The sequence below is a fragment of the Leishmania panamensis genome (genome assembly GCF_000755165.1).
Source record: "Leishmania panamensis strain MHOM/PA/94/PSC-1 chromosome 20 sequence".
Classification (NCBI taxonomy): Eukaryota; Euglenozoa; class Kinetoplastea; order Trypanosomatida; family Trypanosomatidae; genus Leishmania; species Leishmania panamensis.
The window spans coordinates 1630326-1649169 of NC_025866.1; the positions used below are offsets into that span (position 1 = coordinate 1630326).

Genomic DNA, 18844 nt, shown 5'->3' on the forward strand with positions numbered 1-18844 from the left:
TCGTGGGCACGTCGCCTCTACTCTGGTGGCCTTTTCCCGTCCCCCTCCTTCCCCCCAGAGCATTGCACTCCCTTCTTTCCCCCACCACCACCTCCTCCTCACCGGCTCCCTTGTGTGAGCTCATCTTTATCGTCTGCCAGACCCACCACTCGATTCACCTTTCGAGCACGCGCACAAGCCCGGCGACGCTAAAATATTGTCCCAGGCCGGTCGGGTCTTGCGACAAACGCGCCAACTTTTGTGTTCTGCACTCCGTGCAAGAGAGAGAGGGGGTGTTGAACAGTAATCAAAGCCGATGGCATCTAGCAGTGCTTCTGTCGCCTCGGCTAGTGCGCCCCGAGCCCGGGTGCTCGAGGTGCATCGGGTGGCGTCCGACATGGTCGCCTTGCAGGAGGAAGCGAAGAGCGTGCGAGATCGTCGACTTGCCTTGGAGGAAATCATGCGGCAGGAGCGGAATCGGCGCCTGCAAGCAGCCGCATCACGCAGGGCAGAAGCAACTACTACGAGCCCCTCCTACGGCTCTGGGGCCTCGTCAGGAAAGCAACAGCAGGAGGGCGATGCCGTGAAACCAAACGCCGCTCCTCATACACTCAAGGAGTACCGCCGCGAGTTGGACAACGTCAATGGCAACAAGGAACTCTACCGGCTGCACTACTATACTAGCGCGCATCTCAACCCGACTGATGTGCACTTCTACACTGCCAAGAGCAGGGTAAAAGAGTACCAGCGCCATGCACCGAGCCCCCGGAAGTCGGTACAGGCGCACCATCCACTGCCGACAGCGCGTAGGGCTCACTCAGAAAAGGAGTCGGCGCTACCGTCAACGCTGGCGCCCGCATCAACATCCGTGATGGAGGGTACCTCGGAGCAGTGGACAAGGTCTGCCCTTCTTCGGATGCTGGCAAATAAACGCGTGCTCCGGCGTATTGAAGAGCACACACAAAAAGAGGCTGCTCATTTTGGTCGGCCCGTCATGCGGCACACGGCAGCCCCTGTCAGTCCACTCAATGCCGCACCGCGGCCATGCAAGGCATCCATGCCAACGAGGGCAGTCACAGGTCACCCTTCGTGCACCACCGAAGCTGCTGTGCCAAGGGGCGATGTGTCCCGCAGTCTAGCGGAGTACAGGAGCTATGCAGTCTCTCCCTCTACGCAAAGGTGGAACCAGCCTCATCAGCGAAGTCCACTGCAGAGGTCCTTTAGCTACAGTCCATTACGCTTACGTGGACTTGCGGCCTCGCCGACCCGAGCGCTGTACGACGCTCCCTTCAAAATCCCCTTCACCTATGATTCTTCAGTCTCTCTGCATGCGCCTCGCACCGATACTTCCTTCCTCACCTCCACCCGACAGGGCTGGCCTGGCGTGAGTGCGTGGAAGCCGCTGGAGCACACCTATATGGTACACCCCAGGGACCGCGGCAGTGGGTCGGCGTATGAGCCTATTGCCGAGCAGTCGCCCAGGGCACCGTGGGAAAAACGCTCTACCTGGACCGAGCTGACGCGGCGCTGGTCGCCACCGAAGCAGTCTGCGACGGCACCGCTTCTTCCACCCAGAGACTCCAGCGCTAGGGAAGCGGGCGAAGTTGCACTGAAGATACCAACCGCCGGCCCTTCCACCCCCAAGCCGACGCCAACGCTGCTGGATGGCTTCCGCATGCCGGAGACAGTCCTCAAGCGTGAGGACCTCTTTCAGGGCTTCTCCTGACCTTCGTGCTTCACTACAACTGTGACGGAGTCAAGACAACTGAACAAAATTCTCTTCTCTCTCCCTCTCGATAGCGTGCAATACTTCCTAGATGACACTGAACGAGGTTGGGAACGGTGGGCGTTGCACTGAGCACGGAGCACGAGTCGTGCAAAATGGACGTCGTCCTTCTTCTTTTCATTCTCAGTCCCAATTCTGCGTTTCTGTTGTGGGTGGGAGGGATACCGCCTCTTCACACACACCCGCCTTCGCACCATCGCCCAATAACGACGCCTGTTGGCATGCCTGGGTGTCTGTGCATATCCGCGTGCATGTGTGCTGCTCTTCGTGTATCGCTGCTCCGTGTCGTGCGTTGTGGCAATCGTGTACCACCAGACGCGTGAATCCGAATAAGAAGTGAAACGAAAAGAGAGGAGAACGTCCGGAGAGGGTTCATGACAGATGCATGTGTGGGTGCTTGAGTCTCATCGTAGTATCCATCACATCGCGTGCACCGGACGAGGCTCATCTTCCATTTTTAGTTGTCGCCGTAGCTCCTGAGAGTACCCGCTGCATATGTTCTCTACGTTCCAGAGCTGGTCGCGTATCTGTGCGTGGGTACATGACTCAGTGTGTTCAGCTCTCCTTCGCAACGCTGCCTCTCACCTCGCCTTCCTCCTTCATTCTTTAGTCCTACGGCTCTGGCTGTTTTCCCCTAATCTACGTTTTCGTTCACCCTCACGCTTGTGACGCCGATCTCTTTCGACTTGGTGTTGCTCGTGACGTGCTGCGCGAGCAGCTGTAACCCCAACAAAGAGAGCCTGCAGCCCTTTTCCCACCCGTTCCGCTTCTCTCAGGCGCCTCGGTCACTCCCCTGTTTAGTGTATCGAGTTGGTCGTGTTTTCTCCACATATGGAGGCGCTCTCGACGGGCTTTTGTGCAGCCGCACTGGTGCAGTCGCTGGCACCAAACGAAGTCGAGGCGTGGCAGCAGCAGTGGCCGCAGCCCACCCTACAGGTGGTGGACATCCAGCGCTACCCGCCCGTCCCTGCTGCATCCTGTGGGCCATCGCGCTTTTATGTGGCCGTGTCGGACTCGGAGTCGGTAGCGTGGGTCGTGGTTCCGCCGTGTACCACCCTGGAGGACTCCGTCGCCGCGTTCGAGATAGAGGTTGGTTGCTGTGTTACCTTGCTCTCGCACGCGCTGGTGACCGCACCAAACGGTTTGAACGTGATTGTTGCGCTTCAGGTGAAGTACTCCAACAACACGTTCCGCCTTCTTGGGCAGCCTACCTGCGCCAAGGCGCTCTTTCCACTCTCTGCGCAGTCGCTTCTACATCGCCAAGACACAGACGCAAAGGCCCACCGCGCCGTCGTCACGGCGCCACAGCGACCTTCGCACTTCATTGCAATACGCGACTTTATGGAGGCCCCTCAGCGAGCACTGGGCAACTGGTGCGTCACCGCACGGGTGGTGTGGAAGGGTCGCGCGTATCCTCTGAATTCGCACGTGAGTCGCTTCAACAGCAGCAGTGACACTCGCTGCGGCGTCGCTGGGGGCAGCCCTCGTTTTGTGTTTCGGTGTCTCCTTGTAGACGAGCACAGCGACGCTATGGTTGCGGTATTCCTTGGCGGCGAGGCGCTAGGGGAGCGGGTGCGACTCCACGGCTGCTACCGACTTGCTCAAGGGATGGTGAAATGGGGCTCAGGCGAGAACGGCGCCCCGATCGAATTGCAGTTTGTGGAAAAGTCCATCGAGGAGGAACTCACAGCGGACGACATTCGGCGAATGTTTCCCTTTCATGCTTCTGTGCTCGTTGGTGAGGTGGCTCAGCAGTTGCGGAGTGTGCTCGTGGTGATCGAGACTGCGCAGGTAGGCGGGTACGTCTCAGTGGTGGGCACAGTGGTCGCCGTGCAGAGCAGCACGCAGATCACCACCAAACGCGGTCGTGTGTGGCGATCTGTGGTCACCCTGGCCAACAGCACGGACGACAGCGCAGCCATGCGTGGCAGCAGCGGTCCGTTTGTAGAAGTGACGCTGTGGGGTGAAGTGGCGGAGACGGTGGAACCGGCGCTGGGTGAGCGCTGGGTGTTTCATCCGTGCGTGGTGCAGCTTTTTCAGCATCGCAAGACTCTCTCGAGTCTAACGTCAACGATGGCGGTGAAGCTTGTGCCACGCGAGGGCGGCGGCAAACACGCTGCGCTCGCGACAGCCCCACCAAGATGGGAAGGTGAAGGGGGTGGTGCCGACGCTGCACCGACCACTGGCAGTGCCGACGAGGCCGTACATAATCCACAAGTCCCCCCAAAAAATATGCAGTTGGTGCTCGATCTCGAGGAAGCCTCCCCTACATTACCAGTGCTGACGCGTGTGCAAGAAGTCGTGCCACCGTTGCTCGACTGGTTCTGCACGAAGTGCAACCAAACTCAGCAGCGCGTCGTTACGGCGGGCAACACCGCGACTGGATTCCCGACCGCCTGTGCACACTGCAGAGCGACGCAACTCTGCCCAACACTACACCTCTGCGTATGGCTTAGCGATGGCCTCTGTGCCGGCCTGGCTGCCTTTCATGGCTGCGCTGCAGAGTCGTTGCTGGAAGCGTCGCCTGCTGAGGTAGCCCGATGTGTGGAGCGTGAAGCATCGCTCGCTGCAGAGATGTGCGACCGTCTTGTTGGGTTGCCTGTCTTGGTGTGGCTGCTGCCGTGCGGTGTCGTCGATGGGTTCGATGCGCCGCAGTTTACCGTTACCAACTGCAAACGTATTCCATACACCTCCGGCTGTCATACGCTGGGGTCTGCCATCGACACCTTGGCGAGCCCCATCGACGGCATGCATGGCGGCGCCGCTGATTTCTCGGTGTAGATTGCTGACCGTGGCGGAGGACACTGTGGGAGAAACGGAGCCTCGCCCGCACGCCCCCCCCCCCCCCTCCCCTCCCCTCCCCCTGCTCCGACAACGAAAGGGAAATGAAAAAAAAAAACAATGCGCCCGTGCTCTGATGCACCGGACCGTGTAGTCTGTCGTAAGTCTATGTGAATAACTCCCTTTTTGCTCGTGCTGCGTACGAGTACTGCTACTTGCTCTTGATTTTCCTGAACTTCTCGCTTTCTCACCCCCTCCACCTACACAGCCTCATCTCACCCGCCCACGGAGTGTGACGCCGATCGGGGCAGGGGAGTGCAAGGGAAGGGCCCAACGAGCCACAGACCAAACAACAGACTAAACACCTAGTCATTACTCTCCTTTCCACCTGCGAGCATGCGGAGTGCAGAGGGACAGATGACTGACACAGCTGTCAGAGCCTAACAATCGGTGAGACTCTGCGAAGCTTCTCTGATCCTCTCGCCATCCCACACCCCTCGTAACACCAACCCCCGACCTCGTCTTTCCGACCTCCCTAGACCCTAGCGGAAGTGAGGGTCGAGCAGAGCGTTTGCGAAACTGCACGAGAGTGCCTCCACGGCGGCAGCATGACGCCGTAATTTGCCATGTCGACCTCGATGCGCCTTCACTCCTTCCTCCCTCATCTGCTCTCCCCTCCTTCAACGCGTTACTACACTCCCCTTCCCCCCGCAGTGGTCCTTCATTTTTGTCCCCGCCTCCTCCGCTCAGTGTGACGGCTGCCCTGCCCTCCATTTCCAGTCGGAGTTTGGGTTTCTCGCCTTTTCGTTTGTGGTTTGCCCCTCTTGTTGAAACGCCCTCACTCCCGCGCCAGCGTAACCGCTGCATCGTAGGATCGTAGCACCAAGGGAAAGCAAGCGTTTCCCAACACGCCTAGCAGTAAAGGGTACAACACCACCATCACGTATCCGTGTGGGCAACCCCCTCCCGTGAGGACTCGTGTCTTAAACGTTTATGTATGTGCCCCGCGATCACGTAGAGAGACGTGTGCAGTGCGGAATCCCTCGCACCGCCCACTCACCCCTTCCCCAGTGCCATCTGTACCTTCCACAGCACGACCATCACGGTGGACGTGTGAAGAAGATTCGCCACGCACAGTGGCGCTGACCAGTCTCTGCATGCCTCGCTCACAAATGAGTCTCTCTCAGATCACCAAGGACTGCATCACGGCTGTCCTCAAAGCCATCAAGAAACACATTTCTGGGGATGTCTTGAGCGAGCAGAGGATCGGCGCAGTCTTCGAATTGCAGCTGAGGGCCACCGTTACATCCGAGGCGGAGGTCGCCCAAACACTGCTCTCCGCGATGGTCAAGGCCGCCTGTGGGGCAGCGAAGGGCTCTACAAAACTGCCTAACGGAGAGCTAATTGTGGACGGCGCAGCACCGCTTGCCCAGCACTCCTTCGCCGAGGCAGTTCGTGTGAACACATTTCGCTTTCAGGACCTTCCAGCCGACAATCACGCCCTGCGCCTCGTAGCCGAAGCCACATACGCACGTCACCTCCAACGCTTCTCAGAGCTTGTGGTACAGGGCATTCATGACTTTCCGCCATGCCTCCTGGGTGAGGCGCTCTCGCGCTTTGACGTGAGCGTTGGCGGCTATGTGGTGCTGTCACTCTCGCTAAGAAAAGACAATGGCATCCATCTGCGCCTCTTCACTACAGCGATTGATGCTGTGATGGCGTGCATGTGCAGCACCTCGTTCAGAGCTGAGGTGCTACCACGAAAATGGGAAAACCGTGACACGCTGCCGCCACCTCAGCTCCTCGAGCTACTGGAGGAGGTGCAGATGAACATTTCCGAATACTTTAATGGCAGCGCACAGGACGATCACGCCCGCTCGGTTGCAGTGTTTTTGATGAGCTCCGTCGGCGCTGACATCTGCGAGTACTTTGACACGAAGGCAACGGCTGTTGGCGGGCTGTTTCGTGGCGAGAAGAAGGTGCTCGAGGAGGCGCATTTGTGCTGCGATGAATGGCTGAACGCGTGTGGGAAAATGACCACGATCGACTGGGGCCCTGTATGGACCGAGCGGTACGAAGACACCGCCCTCGTGCGCGTCCGGGATCGCCTGCGCGCAACCCTCGCGCTGCGGGGCATGGTCGAAGAGATTCGCGAGGTGCTAGGGGCTCAAGAGTTCCGCGCCCTGAGGACGGACGCACTATGGGACGTTTTCGACGACGTCGAGGTGATGAATCCCTCGAGCACGGCGCAGAGCCAGTGGAACGGCGCCCTCGCCGCCTTCTACTGCCGCCTCGAGCCGATCGAGCAACGATGCGCCAGCGTTCTGCGTGACTTGTTCGTTACTCGTGCCGGCCTTGCACCACAGGCTATCGTACAAGAGTTCTCCGACTACTGTCATCTCATGAAGCGCCCTATCATCTCGAGGGAGCTCGTGACCGAGCGAGACGGTCTTCTGGCTAAGCTGAACGATCGACTGAACACAATTCGACTAGAGTACGAGCGTCGGGCCGAGAGCACCGAGAATGAGCTCGTGCTCCAGGAGGAGGACCGTCGCTGCCAAGCGGGCCGCTTTTTCCCGGGCGTTGTAAACAACATAATCTGGCTCCGTCAGCTACGTGAGCGTGTGGAGCAGAAGATTTCGATGTGCAACTCCATTCTCGCCGACCTGCCCACGGCGAGCGCGTTTGTGGCGTCGGCGAGTCAGCTTCTCGACGAGCTGTGCGACTACGAGCAGGAATGCTACAGAAACTGGGTGGCAGATGTCGAGGACAAGCGTGAGGTGCTGACACTTGACGCAGATGCGCCGTTGATGGAGATTGACGCGAGCGGCCAGGTGGAGGTAAACTACGCGGAGCGACTGGTTCAGCTCCTCAAGGAGGTGCGAGTGCTCGGCGCCCTCGGCTTCCACATTCCCGGCACCGTTGCTCGACTGGCTCAGCAGGGGGCGCAGTTCCTGCCCATGGGCGTCGCCCTGAAGGAAGTCGCTAACACATACAACTCCATGGCGGCCGATATCATCCCGTGCACGCGCGCCATGCTACTGGAGCCGGCCGTCGGCTTCGAGAAGGTGATCACAGCCAGCGGCAAGAAGAAGCTTACGTGGCGCAGCAGAAAGGAGGCTGCACGCTTCATTGAACAGCTGCAGGCCGCGGCACAGTCCCTGACAGAGTTCAACCGCCGCCTGCACAAGACGCACAGCGAGATTGAAGGAATAGTGGTGGAGCTCTTCAGCCTCAGCCTACTCCGCTCCCGTGACCGCTGGCTCAGCAAGGTACGGCAGATTCGAGAAAAGATAGAGGCCGCGGGCTTCCTCAACACGGAGTCCTGGCGTCAGTTTTGGGACATGCAGCTCTACAAGGCGATGGAGGCCCAGTACCAGCTGGGGCTCGCCTCCCTCCACGAGGCTGTCGAGGAAATCAAGGCCGACATCGTCTACAACCCCGAAAGTGGTGAAGCGTCGTTACGCCCTCCCCTGGAGGTGCTCCGGCTGCAGTACTACCAGCGCATCAACGACTTTATCACGTTCCCCTGCCGCTTCCAAGGATGCGCGAAGGATAGCGCATTCCATGAGATGCCATCACGCAACGCGCACGGCATCTACGTAGTGCTGCAGCTCGCCGCTCAGTTGTTCAAGCGCGTGACACACGAGCTGAGGCGCTTTTCGCCGTACCTTGTCATTGGCCGCTGCGGCCGCGGTGGCAACCCGACCCTCGAGGAGATCGCTGGGAAGTCCCTCACGGAGGTCCAGCATTGGGAACAGAGTATGCGACTGCTCAAGCAGAAAAGCAAGGAGATCAGCAGCGAGGACCTTTTTGTCCGCTGCGGCTGCATCACGCTGTGTACGGCGTCCATCAAAGGCACTGTGGAGGAGCACCTTGTGCGTCTCACAGACGCCCTCAAGGTCACCCTGAAGCAGAGCGCCGAGCAGCACCTCCACTCTATCAACGGCTACCTCGTCAAAGCCGCCAAGTGTCTGGACAGCAAGATGACAAAGCTGGGCGAGATTGGTGAGGCTAACCTGCTCTATGGCGAACTCATGGAGCAGCGCCCTGCCATTGAGGTCGAATTCTACCACTTCTACAATAAAAACGTGCTGCTGCAGAATATGACGGGCACGGCGGGTCTCGACTTCGCCAAGACAAAGGACCGCTGGACCTCTTTCATGAAGCGTCTGGATTCGCACGAGAAAGAGCTCGAGGACCAGCTGAGTCGCATGCGGGAGAACGTCTCGGACTCGGTGAAAGAGTGGGAGAAGGACTCCATCCGCTTCACGACTCACTGGCATGAGCTGAAGCCGAAGGACCTGACGGCGCAGAAGCCACTGGTGTTCGTGATGAAAACGAAGGAGAAGTTACAAGCACTCAAGGAGCGTGGGGAGGAGTGCAAGAAACAGTGTGAGTACTTTGGCCTTGACGAGCCGGACCTGCAGTCACTCGAGGACGCAGAGACCGACATCGAGGACTACGCCAAGATGTGGGGCATGCTAGGCGACTTCCAGCAGCAGGTGCAGGAGCTGTGCAAGGAGCTGTGGATCAGTTTCCGCGCCAAGGTGTACCGTTTCGAGGACTTCGTGAAGCTGTGGCAGGGAAGGCTGAAAGAGATTCCGCCCAACTCGGTGACGGTACACATCCGCACGATGCTGGACAACTGGACGCACTGCGTACCCCTGCTCACGTATATCCGAGGAGAGGGCTTTACCTCTGCTCACTGGACAGAGTTGTTCAAGCTGCTCAAACTTCGAAACGTCACGCAGGACACCGTGAACTTTGGCCAGATCCTTGACCACTACGAGGACATTCTCAAGAACGAGGGCCCCATCAAGAAGCTGCACAGTCGCGCGCAAGGCGAGGCACAAATCCGAGAAGCGCTCGACGACGTGCGGGCCTGGGGCACCGATGCACGCTTTGTCCTCACATCGCATCCGGACCGCGCCGGTGTGGTGCTGATCACTGACTGGAAAGATACCATGTCGGCGCTCAGCGACAACCGTGCGTTGATGCTGAGCATGAAAGAGTCACCGTACTTTGGCCTCTTTTCGAACGATGCCACCAAGTGGGAGGACCGCTTATCCACCCTCGACGAGTATCTCCGTCAGATGAACCAAATCCAGCGCAAGTGGGTGTACCTGGAACCCATCTTCCGCCGTGGTGCCCTGCCACACGAGAAACAGCGCTTTGACCGCATCGACTCGGCTTACCTGACAGTGATGAAGGCGGTGGAGAGCGATAACCGACTGATGGCGCTTGCCGAGCACACAGAATTTAAAGCCACGCTGCACGACGTCTCGGAGCAGCTGGAACGGTGTCAGAAGGCGCTGAATGAGTACCTTGAGTCCAAGCGCGACGGCTTTCCGCGCTTCTACTTTATCAGCGACGACGATCTCCTCGAGATCTTAGCACAGAGCAAGAACCCCAGCGTCATTCAGTCGCACCTCAAGAAGCTCTTTATGGGCATTCACAGCGTTCAGCTCGACACGCAGAAAGAGAACATCTTACAGATCCGGTCGGTTGAAGGGGAGGTCGTGACGCTGCGTAAACCGGTGCGCGTGACTGAGGAGGTGGAGACTTGGCTCTCTCAGCTGGATGTGGAGGTGAAGGCGACGCTGAAGGTGCACGTGGCGGAATGTGTGACCAAGGTTGACATTGGGGCCTACGCATCGCAGGTGCTCTGCACGGCGGAGATGATCACCTTCACGCGCAAAGTCGAGACAGCGATCCGCGACACTAGCGGTGGTGGTGGTGCACTGCAGAAACTCAAGAGTCAGCTGCAGACCCGGCTGCGCGAGCTCACGGCGTACGCTGGCGGCAACGGCGATGTGTTGGTCGGCATCAAGCTGAAGGTACTCATCATGGACCTCATCCACAACATCGAGGTCGCGCAGTTGCTCATCGCGAACGGTGTTGATAAGGAGTCTCACTGGCTGTGGAAGAAGCAGCTCCGCTTCTACCTAGACAGCACACAACAGTGTGTCCTACGCATGGTAGACGCAGAGTTCCGGTACAGCTACGAGTACCAGGGTAACGCCCCGAAGCTGGTGCATACTCCGTTGACAGACTGCTGCTTTCTCACCCTTACACAGGGCATGCGGCTGGGCTACGGCGGCAACCCATACGGCCCCGCCGGCACCGGCAAGACGGAGTCCGTAAAGGCGCTGGGTAACGCGATGGGGCGTCAGGTGCTCGTCTTCAACTGTGACGAGGGCATCGACTTCAAGTCCATGGGTCGTATTTTCACAGGCCTCGTCAAGTGTGGGGCCTGGGGGTGCTTCGACGAGTTCAACCGCCTTAAGGTCGACCAACTATCTGCGATCTCGCAGATGATCCAGGTCATCCAGGAAGCCCTCAAGAACGGAGACAAAGCGTGCGAGCTGCTTGGCAAGAACATCAACGTCGACTCCAACGCTGGCATCTTCGTAACGCTGAATCCTGCCGGCAAGGGCTACGGCGGCCGCAGCAAGCTGCCAGACAACCTGAAGCAGCTCTTCCGGTCTATCTCCATGAGCGCCCCGGACAACAAGCTCATTACGGAGACGATCCTCTACAGCGAGGGCTTCGAGAACGCCACGCAGCTGGCGACCAAGGTCGTTGAGACGTTCACGCTGTGCAGCGAGCTTCTGTCCCACCAGCAGCACTATGACTGGGGACTGCGGGCGATGAAGTCGGTTCTGCGTCTTGGCGGCACGCTCGTCCACGACTTCTTGATGGAGCGGGTGGCGGGCAAGGTGCAGCTGTCGGCGGAGCAGCTTCTGCAAAAAGAGAGTGAGATCATGATCAAGTCGCTGCGAGTGAACACGCTGTCCAAGCTCACCTTTGACGACGCCGTACTCTTCAACAGCCTCCTCAGCGACATCTTTCCTAGCGTGCCGGTGCTGGAGATCCACTACGAAAAGCTGCGGCCAGCCATCGAGGAGTCCATCAAGGAGCTCAAGCTACAGGTGGTGGAGACACAGATCCAGAAGATTCTGCAACTGTACGAGGCACTGCGGCAGCGCATGGGTGTCGTGCTCGTCGGGCCAAGTGGGAGTGGCAAGAGCACCCTCGTAAAGGTGCTGCGTCATGCGCTCCAGAGGCTTGGCAAGATGGTTCCACTGTACATCGTGAACCCCAAGGCCCTACCACGCGACCAACTGCTGGGACACATGGACCCTGACACTCGCGAGTGGTTTGATGGCGTCCTCACCGATGCGGCGAAGAAAGTGGTCAAAGAGGAAACGTCCGTGCAGTCATGGATCTTCTGCGACGGCGACATCGACCCGGAGTGGGTCGAGTCGCTGAACTCCGTACTGGACGACAACAAACTGCTGACAATGCCGAACGGTGTGCGAGTGCAGTTTGGCGACAACGTGAACTTCCTCTTTGAGACGCACAGCCTCGAGTTTGCCTCGCCAGCCACAGTGTCGCGCATGGGCATCATCTACCTCTCCGAGGCGGACGTGGACGCCGAGATGACAGTTGCGTCATGGCTAGCGGAGCAACCGGAGGAGTCGCAGGAGCAGTTGCGGCGGTGGATCAACGCCTACTTCTACAAGGCGATTGACTCGCTGCTCACCGCAGGCAATCTTGTGGTGGGAACGACGCGGACCGGCCTCGTCATGTCCGGCCTCGCGCAGATGAAAAACTGCACGACAAAGAAGCGATTTGCGCTGGCGCTGCTTTACGGCCTGGGCTCCTATTTGCCAAGGGAGGCGCGGGGCGACTACGCGAAGGCGATTCTTTGCCTCGTCGAGGAGCGGGCCCCGGATGCGAAGAACCCGTTGGACTTCCGGTATGATGAGGAGCGGCAGGACTATGTCTCGCTGGAGTTTGTGCCGGCGGTGGACCTCACCATCGACGACCTGTATCGCCACCCGATGGTAGCGACAGTGGACTGCCAGCGCGCGCTGGAGGTGATGCGGGGGTGGACGAAGCCAACGAGGCCAGGCCTGTACCGTCCTTTTATCCTGGTCGGCCCTGAAGGGTGTGGCAAGACGATGCTGCTGAACAACCTCTTCATGAACACGCCCAGCACGCGCGTCGCAAGCCTTAACTGCTCGGCCCATACTGAGGCGATACACGTCATTCAGAAGCTGAAGCAGACGTGCTCCCTCTTCACCTCCAACCAAGGCAAGGTGCTCAGACCCAAGGAGGCGGAGCGGCTTATTCTCCTCCTGAAGGACCTCAACCTGCCAAAGCCAGACCGCTACGGCACCGTCCAACTGCACTCCTTCCTCCAGCAGCTTATCCTGTACAACGGCTTCTACGACACGGACCTCGAGTGGGTCATGGTAGAGCGGGTGCAAATTGTGGGAAGCATGACCCCTCTCGACAGCATGGGCCGCCACCCCGTCGCCCCACGCTTCTTAGCCATCACATCCGTCTTGAGCATCTCGTACCCTTCTAAGGAAGCGCTGCAGCAGGTGTACTCGGTGTTCCTCAATGTCATGCTTCAGAGTGGAAAGCTGAGGCTAAATATGCCGAACAAGGGGGCTGCCGACTTGGCCCGCGGCGTCATCACCATCTATGAGACCGTCGTCGCTCGCTACACGGCGGACGTGGCGTCGCACTACGTCTTCAACCCACGCGACCTCACCCAGTGGATGCTGAACTTGCTGAATTACAACACCTCCAACATGGGTGACGTCCTCGCGTACGAGGCGCGGCGTATCTTTGCCGACCGCCTGGTGACTGCCGAAGAGCGTATGCGCCTTACCAAGGTCATCCGCGACAACGTGACGCTGCTCGTCGGCCACCGAGACGCGCCGTCAGAGAAAGAAAGTGTATACTACGTCTCTTGGCTAGACACTGCGCCTGCCGGGAAGAAGCGCCTGGCGGGTACTACTCTGGAGGAAGTGAAGACGTCTGCGGAAACGTTCGCCCTGAATTACTCTCGCGAGAACGCCGCCCTCAATGTAGAGCTTATCCCGGACGTGTGCGCGTGGATCACCCGCGTCGACCGCGTACTGTCGCAGGAGCGCGGGAACCTGATGCTGGTGGCACGCTCCGGGGTGTGCGCGTCTCAGATCGTACGTCTGGTCGCCTACAACAATCGGACAGAGGTGGTCACGCTCGGCATCACGCGCGAGTATGGAGTCAGAGAATTCATTACAGAGCTGAAGAGTGTCATGACGAAGACGGGGGTGGAGGGGCAGAGCGTTGTGTTGCTGCTCGAAGACTTCAACTTCTTCCACCCTTACTTCCTTGAGACGGTCAACTCGTTGCTGTCGTCCGGCGAGGTTGCTGGGCTCTTCACCCAGGAGGAGCAGGATGCACTTCTCAACCCCCTCAAGGACGATGCAGCGGGGGAAGGCATGAGCACCTACGCCTTCTTTGTTGACCGTATTGCCCGCTATCTGCACGTAGTCGTTGTCATGGACCCGACAAACCGCAACTACGAGCTGCAGTGCCGCGCCAACCCCGCCCTCTTCACTCGCTGTAACGTGTACTGGATGGGGACGTGGGACAGTAACGCTCTCAAGGTGGTCCCGCGCATTATGATCTCGGACACCTTTAAAGTGCTTGATCAGCGCGAGGACAAAAAAGAGTTCAGCCTCACAACCGAACTTGTGCACCTGCACCGCTCCTTTGGAGAAAAGTTCTCCCCTCAGCACTTCAAGGTGCTCTGCGAGACCTTTGAGCATCTATTTCAGGAGAAGAGCCGCGAGGTCGCCAACGGGCTAGCTCGACTGACGAGCGGCGTGACGAAGCTCGACGAGGCGCAGGAGAACGTTGACAAGATCGCCACGGATGTGACTGAGAAGAAGGCGCTGTTAGAAGTAAAGCAGCAAGAGGCCGACGACGCACTAAAGGAGATCCAGAAGCGCATGGAGGAGGCTGGCAACCAGAAACGCAGTATCCACAAGATCCAAAAAGAGCTCGACAAAGAGCAGTCGGCCATTCAGGAGCGCAAGGTCGTCATCGAGGGTCGGCTGAGCGGCATTCAACCGGTGCTGGATGCCGCTCTATCAGCTGTCAGTGCCATTCGCTCAGACCACTTGACGGAGCTGCGCTCAATGGGAAAGCCGCCAGCAGCGGTGCAGTGTGTCATGCAAGGCGTCGTGCTGCTGATTGAAGCGGGGAAAAGCTCCGAAGCGGCTATGTGGCCTGCCATCCGCAAGGTGCTGGCTGGCGACATCAAAGGTCACATTCTCAACTTTGACATCAACGATGTCGATGCCGTTTCCCGGGCGCAAGTGGAGAAATTCATTGCCGCCAACGCCGAGTGCTTCAAGCGCGAAACCATCGCCCGCGCTTCCAAGGCTGCAGCCCCGATGGCAGAGTGGCTCAAGGCGGTGGTAGAGTACAGCAAGGTGCTAGAAACGGTGGCCCCGATGCGGGTCGAGCTGAAAGAGTACGAGACGAACCTCCAACAGGGTCAGGAGGAAAAGACCAAATACGAAGGCAAACTAAAAAGGGTGGAGAAGAAGGTGGAGGAGCTCAAGGATAAGTTCGGCGAAAAGACGACTGAGGCAGAGCGGCTCAAGGACCAGCTGGAGGAGGCGGAGCAGCTGCTTGTGAACGCCAAGGAGTTGCTGTCGAAACTCGGGGATGAGCACACGCGCTGGACAGCGCAAATGAAAACCATCAAGCAGGACTCCTACCTCTTGCCAAAGCGGTGCCTACTGGCCGCTGGTGTTATCACGTACCTCGGCGAGGACGCAGAGGACACGCGCCGGGCCACCCTGGCGGAGTGGAAGGAGCGGGTGAAGTTGCCCGACTTCAACTTCTTCACATTTTTACGCGATGAGAGCGTTCAGCTGCACTACAAAGCCGAGGGCCTGCCGGACGACGAGCTCTCCATGGATAACGCCGTCATGATTCACGAGCAAGTGAGCACGCCGCTCATCATGGACCCCTCCGGTCAGGCAGCTGGCTGGCTGCAAGCGAACCTGAAGAAGCAGAAGGCGGTGGTGGATGTCTGCAGCATCTCCGAGGCCCGTCTCGTCTCCGCCCTCGAGTTGGCGCTGCGGTTTGGCAAGAAGTTTATCATGTTGGATGTGGACCAGGTGGCACCTTTTCTGTACCCTATTCTCCGCAGGGAATTTCACAACGAGGGCACGAAGCGCGTCATTCAGATTGGCGACCGCCGCACCGTGGACTACGCGGATGGCTTTCAGCTGTACCTCGTCACGCGAAGCACGGACCTGCATGTGGCCCCGGACATCATTAGCTACCTCACGCCCATCAGCTTCACCATCACACAGAGCGGCCTGGAGGGGCAGTTTCTCGGCATTACAATCCAGCACGAGCAGCCGCAGCTAGAGAAGGAGAAGCTCGAAGTGCTCAAAAAAGAGGAGGGTCTCAAGATGCAGCTGGCGGAGCTAGAGGAGCAGCTATTGGCGAACCTCGCCAACTCTGAGGGGTCGCTGCTGGAGAACAAGACGCTCATCGAGTCGCTGAATCAGATCAAATCGCAGGCGAGCGACATCACTGCGGCGTTAGAGCAGTCGAAGGTAGTGCAGGAGGACCTCGATGCGAAGCGGAATGTCTACCGCCCCTTCGCCACCACCGCCAGTTCCGTCTTCTTCCTGACTAAGAGTCTACAGACACTTTCGCACATGTATCAGTTCTCCTTCCACCTCTTTCTCGACCTTTTCCAGCGGGCGCTGAAGCGGCACAAGGACCTGCGCACGGACCCGGAGACAAAGATTGCGGCGCTGCAGGAGACATTCATCCAGATCACTGTCTCCACCATTGCGCAGGCGCTCTTCAAAGAGCACCGCGTAGTGTACGGCATTCACCTGTGCCGCAGCATTCACCCCTCCGAGGGCACCGCAGCGGAGTGGGACTTCTTCATGGGCAAGGCGGTTGCCACAGAGGAGAAGCGGAAGAAGGTGCGCGTACCCACCTTTGTCTTGCCGGACAGCGTGCAGACCTTCCGCACCTTTGCGGCGCTGTTCCCCGACCTAGCCTCGAAGGCGCGCTTTCAAGAGGCAGACGTATGGCTGCAGTGGATGCGCGCCGCGACCCCGGAGTCGGACTACCCTGGCTTTCTCAAGTCCCTCACGCACTTCCAGCGACTGCTACTTATGAAGACGCTTCGGGGCGATCGCCTCGTCGCCGCCATGAACGCAGTGGCGTGTACGCTGCTGAAGGTGGACTCCCTTGGCGAAAACCGCACCCTTGTCTCTGCCGTGGAGCAGTCCGGCGCGAACCGCCCTATCCTAGTGATCACCTCCACTGGTGCCGACCCCTCCCAGGAGTTGCAGAGCATTGCCTATGACAAGATCGGCAGAGCGCGGTTCCACCAGCTAGCCATGGGGAGCGGACAGACGAACGAGGCGATGCGGCTGCTGCGTGAGTCTGCCGTGAAGGGCGATTGGCTCTTCCTGAAGAATCTGCACCTCGTCATTCCATGGGCGTCGCAGCTGCAGAAGGAGCTGATGGTGCTCAAGCCAGACGCGTCCTTCCGGCTCTTCCTCACGAGCGAGGCCCATGACGCGTTCCCGTCCATCCTGCTGGGCCAGTCGCTGAAGATCACCTTTGAGCCACCACCAGGGATCAAGCAAAATCTGCTGCGCACCTACAGTGGCTGGGATGCCGCGTTTGTGAACGAGAAGAACGAAAGACAGCGGCAACTCCTCTTTGCAGCGGCGGCACTGCAGGCAATTGTGCAGGAACGCCGCTCCTACGTACCGCAAGGCTGGACGAAGGACTACGAAGTCACGGCGGCAGACCTCAAGTCTTCGATCGACATTGTACTCCGCCAATCAGCACACGGCGAAGTTGACTGGCACTCCATTCGTGGCATCCTCAACGACGCGATCTACGGCGGCAAGATGGAGACGCCCTTCGACAAACGTATCATGGCAACCTACGTTGACAAGATGTTCCGCGTCAACTGTATGGCGGGTACGAAGCTGCAGGAGCCAGTGTTTCACCACACCCGCATTCCGAGCGGCGATTACCATGAGTTCCTGAAAATTATCAGGAAACTCCCAGACAGCGACATTCCTGTTCTCTTCTCGCTTCCACCCAATGCCGACCGGGTGGTGCAGCTGTCTCGCGTGCGTGCCCTCACCAGCGATTTGCAGCGCATCAATGAGTCGTACAGTGAGGCGGCTGTGGATCGTGAGGCTTGGGCCGCGCGCCTGACACCAATCCTCGATACCTGGACCGCACTGACAGCTCCACACGCCGACATACTCGTTCCGCCGTCGTCAGCCCCGCCAAGCCCGTCGGCTCACTATACCGCCGATGCCGCGGCGCCAAGCCCGCTGGATCGCTTCCTCGCAGCGGAGCTTCTGACGGCGCGGCGCCTGGTAAGCCAAGTCAACATAGCTGTGAGCGATCTTCGCAAGGCGATTGACGGTGTTGCGCTGCTGACGGAGAACTGTCGTAGGGAGGCGGCCGCGATGATCCTCGGCGACGTACCTGCCAACTGGGAAGGACACTTCCCCAGTGCGGGTGGCATTGCCACATGGATGCAAGCGCTGGTTCGCAAGGCCGTCGCCATCGGCGAGTGGCAGAAGATGATGGTGCACGGCACCTTCACAAGGGCCACGCTTGACCTCTCCAAATTTCTGCGGGCGAAGACCTTCTTGAACGCGCTGCGGCAGGAGACGGCACACGTCATCAACCAGCCCCTAGTGTCTCTGGCGCTGGTGGCAACCACATCTACGCCCCCAACCAACGCGTCGTTAGTGATGGCCCTCGAGGGCCTCATGCTGCAGGGCGCTGTGCTGGACGACGCCGATCTGCTAGAGCCCATTGCCACCGCTGATGAGCCGGCGTTCTTTCCCATCAAGAAGGCCTTCGCCGCGTGGATGGGGTCGCCGCCGGTGCTCAAGGCCTCGGTGCGAGTGCCTGTCTACGCGAATAGCACGAAGGAAGACCATGTCTGCGATTTTGTGCTCCCGTGCGCTGACGAAGTGGCCGCGCAGAACTTTGTGCTCTCTGGTGTGTCGATTGTGCTCGAGCAGTAGACATCATCACTCACCGGCTTCGTTTGCCACGTTGTTCATGTGCGTGCTGGTGTGCATTCGAGCCTTGGTCAACTGGTGAGTGCACTCGCTCACTCTTCATTTCTAACCCATCTTGTTGTTTGTGCCCTGCATGCTGGCGACTGAGACAGGTCTTCACCGAGTACTGATGCTCTTGTTGCCCCCAATCTCTCTCTCTCTCGCTTCCTTACACACGCTGTATCGTGCACGCCATCCATCCCTAGCCCTCTCTGCATTGGCGGTGCTTATGTGTAGTGTGGGACTGACTTGTACGTGCTCTCTCTATAGATCTTTGGTGGTCATAGTGGTGGTGAGGGACAGCTGCATTCTGTATAGGACTGCACTCGCGCGTGTTCGTGCTGCGCCTTGGATTCTGGTC

The 18844-nt window shown here is 58.9% G+C and overlaps 3 protein-coding genes across 3 annotated transcripts; all 3 read left to right on the plus strand.

Moving 5' to 3' along the window:
- Positions 1-295: 295 nt before the first annotated feature.
- LPMP_203910 (hypothetical protein) lies at positions 296-1705 on the plus strand (the record flags this gene model as incomplete). The annotated part of the gene is made up of 1 exon (XM_010700290.1): positions 296-1705. One exon carries the CDS (start codon positions 296-298, stop codon positions 1703-1705), a length of 1410 nt encoding a protein of 469 aa, XP_010698592.1.
- Positions 1706-2596: 891 nt separating this feature from the next.
- LPMP_203920 (hypothetical protein) lies at positions 2597-4546 on the plus strand (the record flags this gene model as incomplete). Its single annotated transcript, XM_010700291.1, has 1 exon — positions 2597-4546. One exon carries the CDS (start codon positions 2597-2599, stop codon positions 4544-4546), a length of 1950 nt encoding a protein of 649 aa, XP_010698593.1.
- A 1157-nt stretch (positions 4547-5703) lies between these two features.
- On the plus strand, positions 5704-18447 carry LPMP_203930 (dynein heavy chain, putative; the record flags this gene model as incomplete). The annotated part of the gene is made up of 1 exon (XM_010700292.1): positions 5704-18447. The coding sequence occupies one exon, from the start codon at positions 5704-5706 to the stop codon at positions 18445-18447; it is 12744 nt and encodes a 4247-aa protein (XP_010698594.1).
- Between the last annotated feature and the right edge of the window lie 397 nt (positions 18448-18844).